At 40.6% G+C, this 15,474-nt stretch overlaps 1 protein-coding gene across 2 annotated transcripts in view; it reads left to right on the forward strand.

The window, feature by feature from the left end:
* LOC137653751 (ribosome biogenesis protein BMS1 homolog) overlaps positions 1-14,185 on the forward strand; it is a 254,922-nt gene extending 240,737 nt beyond the window's left edge. For both annotated transcript variants that reach the window (XM_068387387.1, XM_068387378.1), the window contains 2 exons: positions 3,748-3,900; positions 13,892-14,185. In XM_068387387.1, the coding sequence (XP_068243488.1) occupies positions 3,748-3,900; positions 13,892-14,098 (360 nt within the window). In that variant the 3' untranslated portion in view covers positions 14,099-14,185. The remainder of the gene's footprint in view (positions 1-3,747; positions 3,901-13,891) is intronic.
* Positions 14,186-15,474: the final 1,289 nt, after the last annotated feature.

Below are 15,474 nucleotides of genomic sequence, written 5' to 3' on the forward strand. Positions count from 1 at the left end.
CTCCTCTCCTCCTACCTAGGATTCAGGCTACAGAAGACAAAATATGTCTTCACAGCCATGCCCTTTTGGGCTAAACATAGCCCCAAGGATATTCACAAAGCTAGCGGACACAATCGTCCAGCAACTACACTCCGACGAGTAACTCCCTCCCAAGCCTGATCTATGATCTTTAAGCAGTGCACAATATTAAAGTGGCTCCTCCAAAATTCACGCTAAGTTAAGTGGTGCTTTGCGTGACATTAAAGCACTGCTTAAATAAGTGCTTGGTGTACAGCTTCTTAAAATTAGAGATGACTTGCTGGTCCATGGGCTGGAGGATAGGGGTGGTATTCGGTGGAAGATACAACACCTTGATGAATTTGTATTCGTCGATGATATCATCTTCGAGTCCGGGGCGGTGCGCGGATGCATTGTCCAAACAAAGCAAGCACTTCAAAGGCAAATTCCTCTCCTGAAGATACCTCTTGACAGCAGGGCCGAAAACTACGTTTACCCATTCCACAAAGATATGCCTAGTAACCCAAGCCTTAGAATTAGAACGCCATAGAACATGTAGCAGGTCTTTATTAATTCTATGTGCTTTATATGCCCTAGGCTTTTCGGAATGGTAAACCAATAACGGCTTTATTTTGCAGTCCCCGCTGGCGTTGGCACAAAGCGCAAGAGTCGACCAACCTTCATTGGCTTATGTCCAGGCATTTTCTTCTCTTCGGTGGTAATGTACGTTCGACTAGGCATCTTTTTCCAAAACAGACTGGTTTCATCACAGTTGAACACCTGCTGCTCTATGTAACCTTCCTCCGCCATGATGCTTTCGAACTTTTTAACAAAGTCTTTAGCAGCCTTGGTGTCCGAACTCGAAGCTTCTCCACGACGAACAACTGAATGAATCCCGGTCCGTTTACTTAATTTCTCGAACCAACCTCGAGACGCTTTGAATTCCTCCGTCGTAGGATCGGCTGAACTCTCCCCCGCGTCACCCCCAGAGCGCGCCGCCTTCAAGTCTCTGTAGATAGCGCTGGCCTTCTCACAAATGATTGTTTCCGTGATCGTATCGCCAACAATCTCCTTGTTTTTTATCCATATTAACAAAAGTCGTTCCATCTCTTCCAGGGTAGGGCTACGACGTTTGGAAATAATCGTGATCCCCTTCGAAGGTTTCACTGCTTTAATGGCTGCCTTCTGTTTTATGATCGTCGAGATCGTAAACATATTCCGGCCATATTGTTTAGCCAGATCGCTAACACGTACACCTCGCTCATGCTTTTCTATTATTTCTTGCTTTAATTCTGATGAAAGCATAGACTTCCTCCTTTTCTCACCACTACTACTACTTCCTGAACTGAAACTAAGCTTTTTAGGACCCATGATTACGGAACTCAGAAAACAACACGTAAAAAAGGAAGATAAAAAACACTGTTAAAACTGAGCGAATAGAGGACAACCACACGACGCCCACGAGATGAGAGGACTAATCAAGGTGACGCTCGATTGGCGTCCCTCCGATGTGCTGCCGTCTAACGGCGTCAATAGCAAACGACGCTGGACGCTTTCGAGAAAATTCCACGTGTACGCGTAATGTTTACTTCGTATGTTGGAGCAACACTTCGGGTGTCGAGACAGAAATTTGGTCAAATTTTACTTCGGATGTTGGAAAATTCGTATGTTAGGACATTCGTATGTAGAGGTTCCACTGTATTTCCAATAACCTTAATTGATTTTAGTGCTTTATGCATTTGATAATATCATCCTGATTTTGTAAGTTCAACCCTTTTAATTTTAGAATATCTTTTTATCATGCGGAACTCGAGAAATAAATTGACTTATTTCTTCCCAATGTTTATCTAAAAATAATTCTTCGCTACAAAAATATTTAAGCGATTTTGTAATTGTTTCTAATATCAATAGTACAGCTAATTTTACATTCATACGCTGAAAGCCATTGACATTTATGTTTCTCCAAGTTTATATGATGTTTTAGATAGCTTTTACTTCTCCTTATAAGTTCTCATACCGAGCATCAGTGGACAAAATCACCGTCACTTTGCTGAAAGCCATTATCAAAGAAATTGTTTCTTATTAGTCTCATGAGATGTGGAGCATCAGCAAAGACACAAATAATGTAATTGGTGATGCTGGATTTTCAATCATCGAATTATACACACTTATGCCTAAAGATTTCTATAATTTAACGTTTGTAAGACCTAGATCGTTAAATTATAAACACTACAGGAAAATTCTCTGATTTTATCTCAATGATAGTATAATTTTTAGAGCATAAAGAGTATTGGCAAAGCTACATTCGTCAAATGATTAGATGGAAACACGCTCAGAATTTTTTTGATTTGTGCGAAAATAATTTGATAACGGTCTTTAAAATTTATAGTTAGATATCCAACATACTAACCCAACTATTTAATGTGGAAATGGTGGAAAATAGTGGAATACTGAACATCAGCTTCCTCGTGAGAAAACTGTAAAATAGGAATTACCGTAAAACAAAGGCTGGTAAATCGAGCGTGGTACAGTGTGACGTCATCAACCCCCGCATGGCTAGTTTGCACAGTAGAGGACACAGTTTGGGTCACTGATGGGTAGACCTGGTATTCTATAGACCTTGGTTTTTAAGTATCACCCTTCCTCCACCTGGGAAATGTGAAAATTCAACATCTTAATATTCAAACAAGGTTCATGGAAAAGAATTTTTAAACAAAATTATTTCCATAATTATCTTTGAAGAGTAGTAGTTTCCCACCCCCTTCCCTCTATGGATAAGTTGCAATAGATTGGATGTCATGACCTCTTTCATCTGAATCACATTCTTTGTATTTATTGTATTCAACTGTCGGATTTGAACATGGTAGGTGGGTGGAAGTTAAGTGGTCCCTTGAAGCTTGGTGGATGGCATTGGGAGAATAAAGATTTGACTTTATTTTTTTATTCTGAGGCCATGAAATTGGCAGTTCTGAATTAATATAATTTTACTTTATGTAATTTAGGTTATATAATTTATTTTAACTAGAACTTTGGAAGGGGCTTGTCCAGGGCTATCGCAAACAGAATTGAGCTCTATGATCTATGGGTTTTTATGAAAAATTTATCTTTTAAAATCTATGAAGGCTTGATTTTTTTCAGGTTTTATTTATGTATATTTTTCTCTGAGAAGTTGCCAGATATTTTTAATTAGACCAGATAATTTGTTTAATCATATCACTGAACACTAATGCATCCATTATTTGGTTTATGGGTTCAACGTTGATAAATTTTCAAGTGATTCAAATAAAATTCCATACTGGGGTATTACATTTCAGACATGAATCTTTAGTTATTATGGGTTAGACAAATTTAATTAGAAATATTATTTGAAAATTTGCTATTGTTAGTTATGAGAATTATCATTGATAATGAAACTTTAATTATTATTGATAGTGAAGCTTCCTTTATAAATTTCATATAAATTTTACTAGCAGCTAAGATGAAAATATGGAAAAATTTTTAGAAGCAGATAAGATAGAAAAGTTAAGACTAAACATTTAGTCACCTCTATAAGAGCTTAAGCATTTAACTTAATGATCTGGTTGAACTACTTGATACTGTAATGTGATAAGGATATTATTTCTAGTAAAATATATTTTAAATGCCAGAAAACATTTCACACTACCATCTTTGACTTAATGAACGATCTAAAAATATATAATAATATCCCATACATTCTCAATAGTTAAGTTTGAATTATTTTTATTACAGCCTATCACCGAGCGCAGAGAGTATGTACAGCTGCCACTAAAGATTCCTAAAAAGCTTCAGAAATCTTTACCTTACCATCTGAAACCTAAGTTCATGTCAGAGGGAAAGAAGGCAGACAGAGTAGTAGTAGTAAAGGATCCTGAAGAAATGAAGGTAAGAGTTTTTAAAAGTTTAAATCTTTAGCTTCTTTTAATTATTATAGTACTGTACTGTATTTTAATCGTATTTCAGTGATTATACAGATAATGCTTTGCATCGTGTAGTAACCACGGACAGTATTTACCCTTCATACTTAAAATTAGTACTGTATACTGTAAGTGGTTTCAGTTTGATGCAGATTGATCTAGTTTTTCCATATGTAGTTTCATCATTCATCCCTCAGTCCTGTTACTAGTGAAGAATTTTTTTCTATTGGAATGGGCTTGTGAAAATTTATGTCAGTGTATTTGATTGAATATAATGGCCTAAGTGCAGAGAAAGAATTACTTCAGGAGATAGAGGCCATTAATCAGAATTTTAGGAAGGAAGGTTTCACACTTGTTTCCTATGTAAATAATGGTTCTTATTCCAAAAAAAAAGCCAATTTCGTTGACCGTACTCAAGACAAAATTGTCATTGACTTTTTTATGAAAATTTTGACCTTTTACAAGGCGAATTATATTTTGTAATATAAAACACCATATAATGCATCAAGTGATAAATATTAAATGAATTTTTTTCAATATCAAACTTACCCGATGATCATATAGCTGCATCCCTGCTGCCCGACAGTAAAAATCTACGGGAGGAATACGCCAGCGATCGCTATACAGGTGGGGGTGTACATCAACAGCGCCATCTGTCAAGTAGGTACTCAAGTACTCGATGTCAACAACGAACCAATTTTCCCTCTGTCGTGCCACAGGCAAGACCTACTAAATACGCCGTCCCTAACTGGATTTGTTTTCACAACGATTTGGTGAAGTACACTATTCCAGTTTTGAGCTTTCGCTATGCAGGGGTTTTATCTTCATTTCAAAACTTGAACTCGTTTTGGATAGATTTAATTATGGTGACGAAGAGAGTATGGAATCTCTTTCACTTTTAAATGGCCGACCCTTCCCTTACACGGAAGTGTTGGTGACGAAGAGAGTATGGACTCTCTTTCACTTTTAAACGGCCGACCCTTCCCTTAGACGGAAGTGTGTTTAGGTTTTTGGTAATTTTGCTTAACAAGTTATAGATCTATTTATTTTGTATCTCTCCGCCTTTCTAGGCCTCTTCGATTAACTTTCCATTTATTATAAACTTATAAAATTAATTTTTATGTTTGTTTATATGCGACCTTTCCTAATAGTAGGCGGTCCTTACTTGGAACCGAAGTTAATTAACATTGAGCCCGTCATATCGTATTTACCTTTTAAGAATTTAATACTTTTTTAATTTTAATGTTTTATGAAAGAATTTCTTTGATAGTCTCGTACTGTTTTCAAAGATGAGCTAACGTTTAGTTTAGTCTCCGCAGTTGTTGACGTTCAGAACGTTCAACATGCGCTCTATCGTTACGATAGAGAGAGAGTATTTCACGGTTTCACGTTGCAGTAAGAGTAAACCGATTCTAGCGTTTCGTTCATTCTTTCTTAACTTAAATGGTTTAAATTCTATATAAAGGAACTTTTTATTTGAAAAACCTTTCAGTTTTTTCCTTTATCAAATAATATGTTTTAACGATATATAATGGGCTCTTCTCTCAGGTTCTAAGTCAAGAGAGAAGAGAGACAGAGATAGAGACAGAGGGAGAGAGAGGAGAATAAACGTTTCGTTCAAGCGGGTAACGTTGTTCTCGTTTTTTACTCTTCTCCCTAGTCGCTGTAGGGGAAGAAGGTAAAACGTTTCTAGAGTTTTATTCTTGTTCCCAGGCTTTATGCGGTGAGAGATTTTAAACGTAGTTTATTTGATCTAGTGTTTAGTCTCTTTTCCAGCCACTGAATTCTTTATCTTTAATTATGTTTTTCTGTTGCATTGTAATACTGTTTTCGCAATTACTACCTTTTAATGAAGGATAGGATTGCGTGTTTCAGATAGAAATCAGTTAAAGTTTCGATTTCAGTGAAATAAGTGCTAACAGAAAATCAAAAGTGATAAAGTGATATGCGCAAAGTGTTACAGTGTTGCGTTCGAGGGTTCGTCTGTTCGTGCCAGTTGTTCACCTAGTCCGATACCTCTTACAAGCTCCCAAGCCCAGGGGAGAAGTAATGTCGAAGGACTTATGGGTTCCACAGGCCTTGATCGACGAACAGACGTTTCCCTCCGTGGTTTCGGGTGTATCTACACACGTTGCCGACGTGATCACCCCACCCACACAAAGACGAGAGAGCCCATTTATTCCTCGTCTGCGGAAGAGGTTTCTCACAGAAACCATGGACCAAATCTTGCAGCTTTTTCAAGTGCAAGTCGGTCCCTTCCGCGCAAGTCCAACGGCCTAGGTGTAGCCACTGGGTCAGTCCGGACTCGCTGCAGTCATCCGACGACTGCACACCTTCCGAGAGAGGCAAGGTGGTACCGCAACAGGCAGTAACTCCGTCTGTTGCCGCACCAACTGTTTTAGACCCTCAGTCACAACGGACAGTAGCTCCGTTTGTTGCCGTCTTTTATGCATGCAGGAGTATCGTGCTGAGAAGGTTGACACTGCACCTGTTAACCTACAACCTGCCACGGTTGTGCGCTCAGCAGATACTGCGGCTGCCTGCTCCCACACTCCACCTGTGAGAGCTCCACCGATGCGCAGTCGATCCTGCCAGACGCATGTTCATGCTGCACCCTCCGTTGACATGCGTGAGCTACCGCATCAGCAGTGGGAAGGTGCTGTCAAGCTGCCGTGTTTTGCCGCAATGCGGCATGCTCCGCAACCCACGGCAGTCCCTCCCACGCACCAGCACTCCGCTTTTGTTGTTGCCAGCTCCCACACTCCGACTGCGGAGAAGGTTGACGATGCACCCGTTGGCCTACAGCCTGCCACGGTTGTGCGCCCGGCATGGCTGCCTGCTCCCACACTCTTGTTGTGAGAGCTCCTCCACCCATGCGCAGTCGACCCTGCCAGATGCATGCTGACTCCCACAGACACACGGAGCACTCCGTTGCCGTGCGTGAGCTACCACAAGCTGCCGTGTTTTGACACGGTGTGTCAGCCTCCGCAACACACTGTGGTTACCGCCACTCGCCCGCAGCAAACTAGTCACTCAGGAGTTGAGGCTTCCCCACACAGCTTTGGTTGTTGCCAACTCACAGACTGTCAAACAGTTACATGACGTTGCCTTCTGGTGTGCTACTTATACACCAGTGCTGTATGTCCTCACGCACCTGTTGGGGTTGACAGTTCAGCTTTTGACAGTTCACAGACTGTCAAGCAGTTTCATAACGTTGCCTTCTGGTCTGCTGCTTATGCACCAGTGAAACCCTCACTGAGATAACCTAGCTTTTCTCGGACATGGTTCCTGTAGATGAGAAAGTGCTGTTCTCCCTCCTTCTGATATTCCCTTGAGGACTCTGTCATTTGGAGAGGAGCCTTAAGCTGCTTAGCCTCCTATGGACTTTAATTAAAGCATAACATGCTTCCAGGGAGGGTAAATGGTTCCGCTTCAGTCGCTAACCCCGTCTGTTGCCACACCTGCTCCCATAGACCTTGGGCTTTGTTGCAAGACATGCAGTCCAAGCTTAGTCCTTGATAGAGAATTTTTTACGGAGAAGAACCTTCTTGCCAACAACCTTCTTACCGGTTGGTTGTACGCCCTGTTGACGCTGAGGTATCCTACTCACGTCCGCCAGTTGAGATGGTTCCTCCACCGGTGCGACCCAGTGTGGGTTGCCAGTCGCACGTTGACGTTAAGCGACTCTCGGAGGTAGTTGTGGACGTTCAGTGTGTCACTGGGAAGACGTTCAACAACCAGCAGAGGTGACTTGTTGTGACGCAGTGCGGCAACCTCAGCAACCCGATAAGGGGTTGTCTGCACAACCCAGACAGTCTAGACAGTTTCGGGTTGTCGCTGTACTTCCTCGCTTTCCCATGGTTGACAGTTCACAGACTGTGCAGCAGTACCATGGTCTTGTGTCCGGCTCCGTCACGCATCCACCAGTGCGACCGGATTCAGCGAGTCAGACGTTGCCCACTCCGTTGCCGTTTCCTCATCAGTTTCGGATGAGGAACCCTCTGATGAGGACATGGCTGAACAAGACGATCAACCCCCAGCCCTGCTATCCATCCAGAAGATGCTGAAGAAGGAACACGGCCCTGTCAGGCTGTGGATGAGTCTGGTTAGGACACTGTCATCCGTGGTTCAATTGGTGTCACTTGGAAGACTACACCTCCGTCCTCTTCGGTTTCATCTAGCTCTTCACTGGAAAAGGACAAGACGCTAGAAGCGGTCTCGATCCCGGTTTCCGGAAGATAAGTCTGGTCTGACTTGATGAAAGGACTTTATCAACCTTTGATAGGGTCTTCCCCTGACTGTTCAGACTCCCAACCACGTTCTCTTCTCAGACGCATCGGACGTAGACTGGGGTGTGACCTTAAGCGGTAGGGAATGCTCGGGATTATGGAACTCGAGTCAAAGGACAATGCATTTCAACTGCAAGAAGCTTCTGGCAGTACGTCTGACCTGGAAAAGCTTCAGGTCTCTCCTTCAAGGCAAAGTAGTGGATGTGAACACGGACAACTCCCTGTTTTGATGTACATCTCCTAGCAAGGAGGGACCTACTCTCTGACATGGTACGAGTTTGCAAGTGACCTCCTCTCCTGTTCAACAGGTCTAGCCTTTTCACTAGTAACAAGTTTCTTCCAAGGCAACTTGAATGTCTTAGCAGATTGTCGCAGTAGGAAGGGACAATAATTCCAACATATTGGACCCTCCACAAGGATGTATGCAAGAGACTTTGGGTCACCTGGGGCCAGCCAACCATAGATCTCTTCGCAACCTCGATGTCCAAGAGGCTCTCAATACTTTGCTCACCTATCCCGGACCCAGCAGTAGTTCTTTTAGATGCCTTTCGACTAGATTGGTCTCATCTAGATCTATATGCATTCCCTCCGTTCTAGATTGTCAACAAGGTACTGCAGAAGTTCGCCTCTCACGAAGGGACAAAGTTGACACTAGTTACTTCCCTCTGGCCCGCGAGAGAATAACTTACCGAGGTACTTCGATGGCTAGTAGACGTTCCCAGAACTCTTCCCCTAAGGGTGGACCTGCTACGTCTGCCACGCGTAAAGAAGGTACTCCAAGGCCTCCACGCTCTTCGTCTCACTGCCTTCAGAGTATCGAAAGACTCTCGAGCCCTAGAGGTTTTTCGAAGGAGGCAACCAGAGCGATTGCTAGAGCAAGGAGAACATCCACCCTTAGAGCCTACCAATCGAAGTGGGAAATCTTCCGAAACTGGTGCAAGTCAGTATCCGTATCCTCGACCAGTACCTCTGTAACTCAAATAGCTGACTTCCTCTTATATCTGAGGAAAGAGCGATCTCTTTCAGCTCCCACTATCAAGGGTTACAGAAGCATGTTGACATCAGTCTTCCGTCACAGAGGCTTAGATCTTTCCAACAATAAAGATCTACAGGACCTCCTTAAGTCTTTTGAGACCACGAAGGAGCGTCGTTGGTTACACCTGGTTGGAATTTAGACGTGGTTCTAAGATTCCTTATGTTAGACAGGTTCGAACCACTTCAATCAGCCTCCCTGAAAGATCTCACCTTTAAGACTCTTTTCCTGATATGCTTAACCACAGCTAAAAGAGTCAGTGAGATTCATGCCTTCAGCAAGAACATCGGATTCTCATCCGAAACGGCTACATGTTCTACATCTTGGTTTTCTAGCCAAACACGAGCTGCCTTCTCGGCCTTGACCAATATCGTTCGATATTCCATACTTATCGTATGGTTGGAAATGAACTAGAAAGAGTATTATGTCCTGTAAGAGCTCTTAAGTTCTATTTTAAAACCTTTACGAGGCCCGTCTGAAGCTTTATGGTGTTCAGTTAAGAATTCATCTTTGCCTATGTCAGAGAATTCTTTATCCTATTTTTATCAGACTGTTAATACGAGAAGCTCATTCCCTTCTGAATGAGAAAGACCAAGCTTGGCTGAAGGTAAGGACACACGAAGTTAGAGCTGTCACAACTTCCGTGACCTTTAAACAAAATAGATCTCTGCAAAATATATTCGACGCAACCTATTGGAAAAGCAAATCAGTGTTCGCGTCTTTTATCTTAAGAATGTCCAGTCTCTTTACGAGAACTGCTACACTCTGGGACCATTCGTAGCAACGAGTGCAGTAGTGGTGGGGGCTCCACCACTACAATTCCCTAATTCCAGAACCTTTTTAATCTTTCTCTTGAAATATTTTTGGGTTGTCCGGAAGGCTAAGAAGCCTTTCGCATCCTTCTTGATTTGGCGGGTGGTCAAAATCATTTCTTGAGAAGCGCCTAGATTAGAGGTTTTGATGAGGACCTTTAGTATGGGTTGCAACCCTTCATACTTCAGCTCCTAGGAGTCGCTCAGCATCCTATGAGGATCGCGAGGCTCAGTAAGGAAGACGTACTTAAAAAGGCAGAGCAATTGTTCAAGTCGTCTTCCTTACCAGGTACTTATTTATTTTATGCTTGTTATTTTGAATAACTGCTAAAATGAAATACGAAATACTTAGCTCATAATGTCAACTTGTTATGCTGGTCTCTACCCACCCCCCTGGGTGTGAATCAGCTATATGATCATCGGGTAAGTTTGATATTGAAAAATGTTATTTTCCTTAGTAAAATAAATTTTTGAATATACTTACCCGATGATCATAAATTAAAGGACCCACCCTTCCTCCCCAATAGAGAACCAGTGGGACAGAGGAGAAAATTGGTTCGTTGTTGACATCGAGTACTTGAGTACCTATTTGACAGATGGCGCTGTTGATGTACACCCCCACCTGTATAGCGATCGCTGGCGTATTCCTCCCGTAGATTTTTTCTGCCGGGCAGCAGGGATGCAGCTATATGATCATCGGGTAAGTATATTCAAAAATTTATTTTACTAAGGAAAATAACATTTTTTTATGTAGATTTCAGAATATATCAAATGGAAGGTTTCTTTATGCAGATTTCAGATTTTAAACTAAAATTTTATAGCTTAAGACATTTAAAAGTTATTGCCACTTATTTAGGAAAAATCAAAATTTTATCATTTTTTTTCAGAAACCTAATCCAGTTTAGTACTCGTGGCGTATTATTAAAAGGTGATGGTACCTTTAATTATACATAAAATCTTCTTTAAAATATACAAATTAATAGTAGAATACCCTATTTCCACTTCCTTCATTGGTAAGGAAGCAACTGAGGTATTTGTGTCAACTTAGACACGCTGTAATGTGATGAATAATTGCATAAGGTCAAGTTAGATGTATATCACTTACTACAGAATGTATTATGTGTATTTATGGGAACTTTATAATGCTTCTGATATATTGGGTAATTTTTCTTTCTTTTATTTGAATTATAATATTAACCCTTTACTAGAAGCTGTTTTGGGACAGTAGTGTTAGCAATATGGTCTATTTAGCTGAAGGTTTCATTATACTGCCAGGGGTTCTTCCTTCAGCAACCATATTGCCCAAGGCTTCTGTAAAATCTGTAGACATACATTTAACAAGGCCAAAATTATGAAATTAGTTTCTAGTAACCATTCTCACCATGATCAATTTCATTGTTATACGACTTAATATCAAATATACATTCATCAGTCATCATAATCCTCTTCTCACTCATCTACATCTTCAAGTTGCATGGTCTCAGAAAGTACAGTTGGAATTTGACTGCAAATAAATCATTTGGGTTGGAATATCCCATTTTCTTCCTTCTAGCCATGATCTGTCCACACACAACTGTTACTATGTCCTTTGAGGGTGCTAAGGCGCTACCTCAAATGTACACGACGAGCTCACCCACACTACAATCAGCTGCTTGTCAGCACCGGCAGGGTCAAGAGGAACTTCACAAAAGACACAATTTTATCTTTGATCAGGCAGGTCATTGACCGTACTCTTATTCCTTCCTCCAACCATCAAGTTCAACAACTAAGAGCTCATGATGTCAGGGGCATAAACTTGTCCTTGGCCATTAAAATGAACTCTGTGTTGCAGGTGTTCCTAGCCGGTGTGTGGAAGCATCAGAGGACCTTCACTACCCACTACCTGCTAGATGTGACATGCAGTTCCCTAGATACATTCTCTTTAGGCCCTGTGGTGGCGGCTCAGGAAGTGGTTAGCTTCCTTAGCTCCTTACAGGGCAGTTACCAGTTGGTCGAAGGCAAATTTTGCGGATTTAGTCTGGGGTGAATGTACAGTAAAGGAATGACTGGCCGTTTCTTTTCTTCATCGTCCAATCTCTTGAGATACAGCATCCAATCCCTTGCTAGCTGGTTCCCTCAAATACACTGACTGTCATGACCCTAATCTCCTGGTGAGGGGGAGTTGGGCTATTTAGGTCTTAGTGTATATAATTCTAATCCGAGATCATACATGAATTACATAAATGTAGACATTGTCACAAAGTGGTTCGTCACTGACGATTATTGCACAGGCCGTCGACCTCTCTGGTTAATAAGACCAACAGGTTCACGAGGTGGCAGGATCACCATCCTAAGCTTCCTTAAGCTCGGATGTGGCAATCCCGGGCAATTTTTCAGCCAGTTGAGTGGACTTCCATCCACCCATGTGTTTCTATTTCATGTCGGAACAAATGACAAATTAGGAAATCATTTGTAATTTTTTTGTCTACACAAACCTGAAGTTCTTTACCCATACTTGTCCTGCCATCACCTTCAGCTAGTAAGTCCTGCATGCAATCAAAATTGGTAGACTTATGAGTGTGTGGGCAGTAGCAGGAGTGCTCTCCCACTACCCCTCCACTTTTCCCAGGAGTTGTCTGCCAACTTGCTCAAAGTTTTTATGGCCTGAACACCAGGCAAAATACAAATTATTTCTAAATTTGTCATTTTAATGCATCTACTGTATAGGTTTTATATGATAAGATATAATTAAACCTTGCAAAAGGTCAAAATTTGTATGAAAAAGGTCAAAATGACCATTTGGCTTGAGTACAGTCAATAAGATTGCCTTATTTAGAATCGGAACATTTTTTTATTCTTTACATAGGAAATAAGTGTCAAATCTTCTATACCTAAAATTCTAATTAATGGCCTCTATTTCTTAGGGTAAATGTTGTAGATTAGATAAGTGATAGATATAGGTGTTTCAGTGTTTTTACTTTTATCCATGTAAGAACAATGTCCAGGACAGTCATCATTATCACCATAAATGATTTTGTCATCTTTTTCCTTTATTAGGTTTGATGTAAAATGAACTCTCACCACTCTTGTCATATATTCTTCCTGTCTAAACTTATACTGGGTATAGGTCTTCACCTATCCCCATTTTCTACATAATTTTGAGCCCTCAGAAAGGATTTTGTCCTTTTTCCATATTTGCTGCTCTTCTGCCTAACCACTGTGTCCAGATTATCTCAAAGTTTGCTTGTTTTCATTCTGAGTATATTGCATCCCTTTACCAGTTCCTCTTTTGTAACCCAATATTTCTTTGGTTAATCATTTTCCCCTCTCTCCTTATCAGTGTCCATGTTTCTGCAGAATAGAACTGTAAAGGTCTTTGATACCCATTGGATCTTAATAAATGGGAAATTTTTATTTACTCTTAGTCTAGCTATCTTGCTCCGTATTTATTTCTGCTTTCTCAACTCTTGTTTCACAGTCGAGTGCATTCTCAAAGTGTTAGAACAGTTCTATTTCTTCTTAGGCTTTCCTGTAATTGTTGTAACAAACAATATAAAGTAAATAGCAAATTTTCATCTTACTCTCCAAGATGTTGGGAGAAGAGCTGTGGGAAATTCTCTTTAAAGATAGAACTATAAAAAAAAATTATGAAATATATATCTTGGTTATTGAAAAAGATTTCTTATTCTGTATATTATTTGACTGTTATCTGCTGTTCTAACATTTAGATCCCTTAAAAACTATTTTGAAATTACAGGTTTTTAGTGAAGTAATTTGTCTCGCTGCATGCATATTGCCTTGGAAGTGATCATAATGGTTTTGCTTTTTTCTTTGACTTCTTTTTAGATGGATGAGTTTATGAAGAGACTCAAGACATTGATGAATGACAAAATAGAACGAGAACAACAAGATAAGCATCTGCGTCAGAAGAAATTCCGGTCATTGCGAAGGGATCAAGAACACATGAAGAAAGTCAGAGAAAGAAAAAAGAAATCAGAAGCTTGTAGAAAACTTAGTAAGAGAAAAGGTGGAAGAAACCTCAATGTAGTTTAAGCACAGGTATAATTACCAATTTGTTACAGTATGATACCAAACAAAAATGTAAATTGTAAATTGACAATAAATGGTCAGCTTGGCCTTATGAAATATTTAAGTTAGACAACCTTGCATTGTAATTCAATGAAGATTCTACTGTACATACTGTACCTGTTAGGTCAGTTAGTTCGGTTTCCTTTTTCTAACTCGACAAAAGGACAAAATCACATGAACCATGAAGAAACAGCAAAGTCACTTTTAGATAAGAGTAGTAACATATCTTTGAAACTACGGAGTGGGTGTTTAAGGAGGGCCATAGCTCTACTTGCTTAGTCATCAATAGCAATGGCCTTGTCCCTCCCTCTAGTTATAACTTTGGGGTAGATAGGGTGTTGGGTCCTGATCATAAATTTTTATGCTTGGTCTCTATAAAATAGTGCGACATTGAAATGATCGTGACCGATCGCATGCCTCTACTGCTCAGGAGTGGCCTTTTAAATGTAAGCATTTGAGGAAGCTCTTTTGGAACTTCTTTCAGTTGACTTATTATGTCTGCGCAATATTCTGTGTATGGCCATTTTGGTGGTACTAGAGTCATTTGGAGATTGGGTTTGATAATGGCTCTGCTAATCACTTTCTTTTGAAGCAAAATGGTGGGGCTTTGTACGACACTGGTGAGGAATAAACTGTTATTTTTTTTAAATGAGTGGCAAATATGATTAACATAGGGTTGTGGTGGGCTATTGGAAAGGTCCCTGCTTGGCAATCGCCTGCCTAGGGTTTGAGATCTGCTCAAGCTCGATAGTTTCTTATCACCTCACTATCCTTGTAAGCAAAGGATGGTAGGTTTGATCAGCAACCATTGTCTGGCCTTACCTGGAGTGGCGAGGGTGCTTGGAAACTGATCATATGAATATATAGTTAGTCTCTATGGCATTGTCCTGCTAGCTAGGGCATTGTCACTGTCCCTTCCCTCTCATTCATGAGCAGCCTTTAAAGCTTTAAAAGACCCCTGAACTTGTACTATCAATCTCATAAATGGTTACTGGCAAGTCCCTATTGCCCCTCTTCCAGCCTTACCTAGGATCTTGGTTAGGGAGGACCTAGTACAAGTTCAAAGTACTGTAATACCTATTAACTAAAGTGCAACTCCAAGATATTCACAAAATGGGCAAAATGAGTGATCACAACTCTGCAGTTGCAGGGACTACAGATTATTGCTTTTCTGAACAATTGGATGGTAAAGGTGGAGACAGAGTTATGCCTTATATACATGAATAATATCTATCAAAATCTGCAGGATCTTGGCCTCTTGATCAATTTACCAAAATCAAAACAAATTTTGGAAAAGTCTTTATGTGACTTGGCATTTGTTGCAATATGACAAATCCACC

This window comes from Palaemon carinicauda, chromosome 1 (assembly GCF_036898095.1).
Source record: "Palaemon carinicauda isolate YSFRI2023 chromosome 1, ASM3689809v2, whole genome shotgun sequence".
Taxonomy (NCBI): domain Eukaryota; kingdom Metazoa; phylum Arthropoda; class Malacostraca; order Decapoda; family Palaemonidae; genus Palaemon; species Palaemon carinicauda.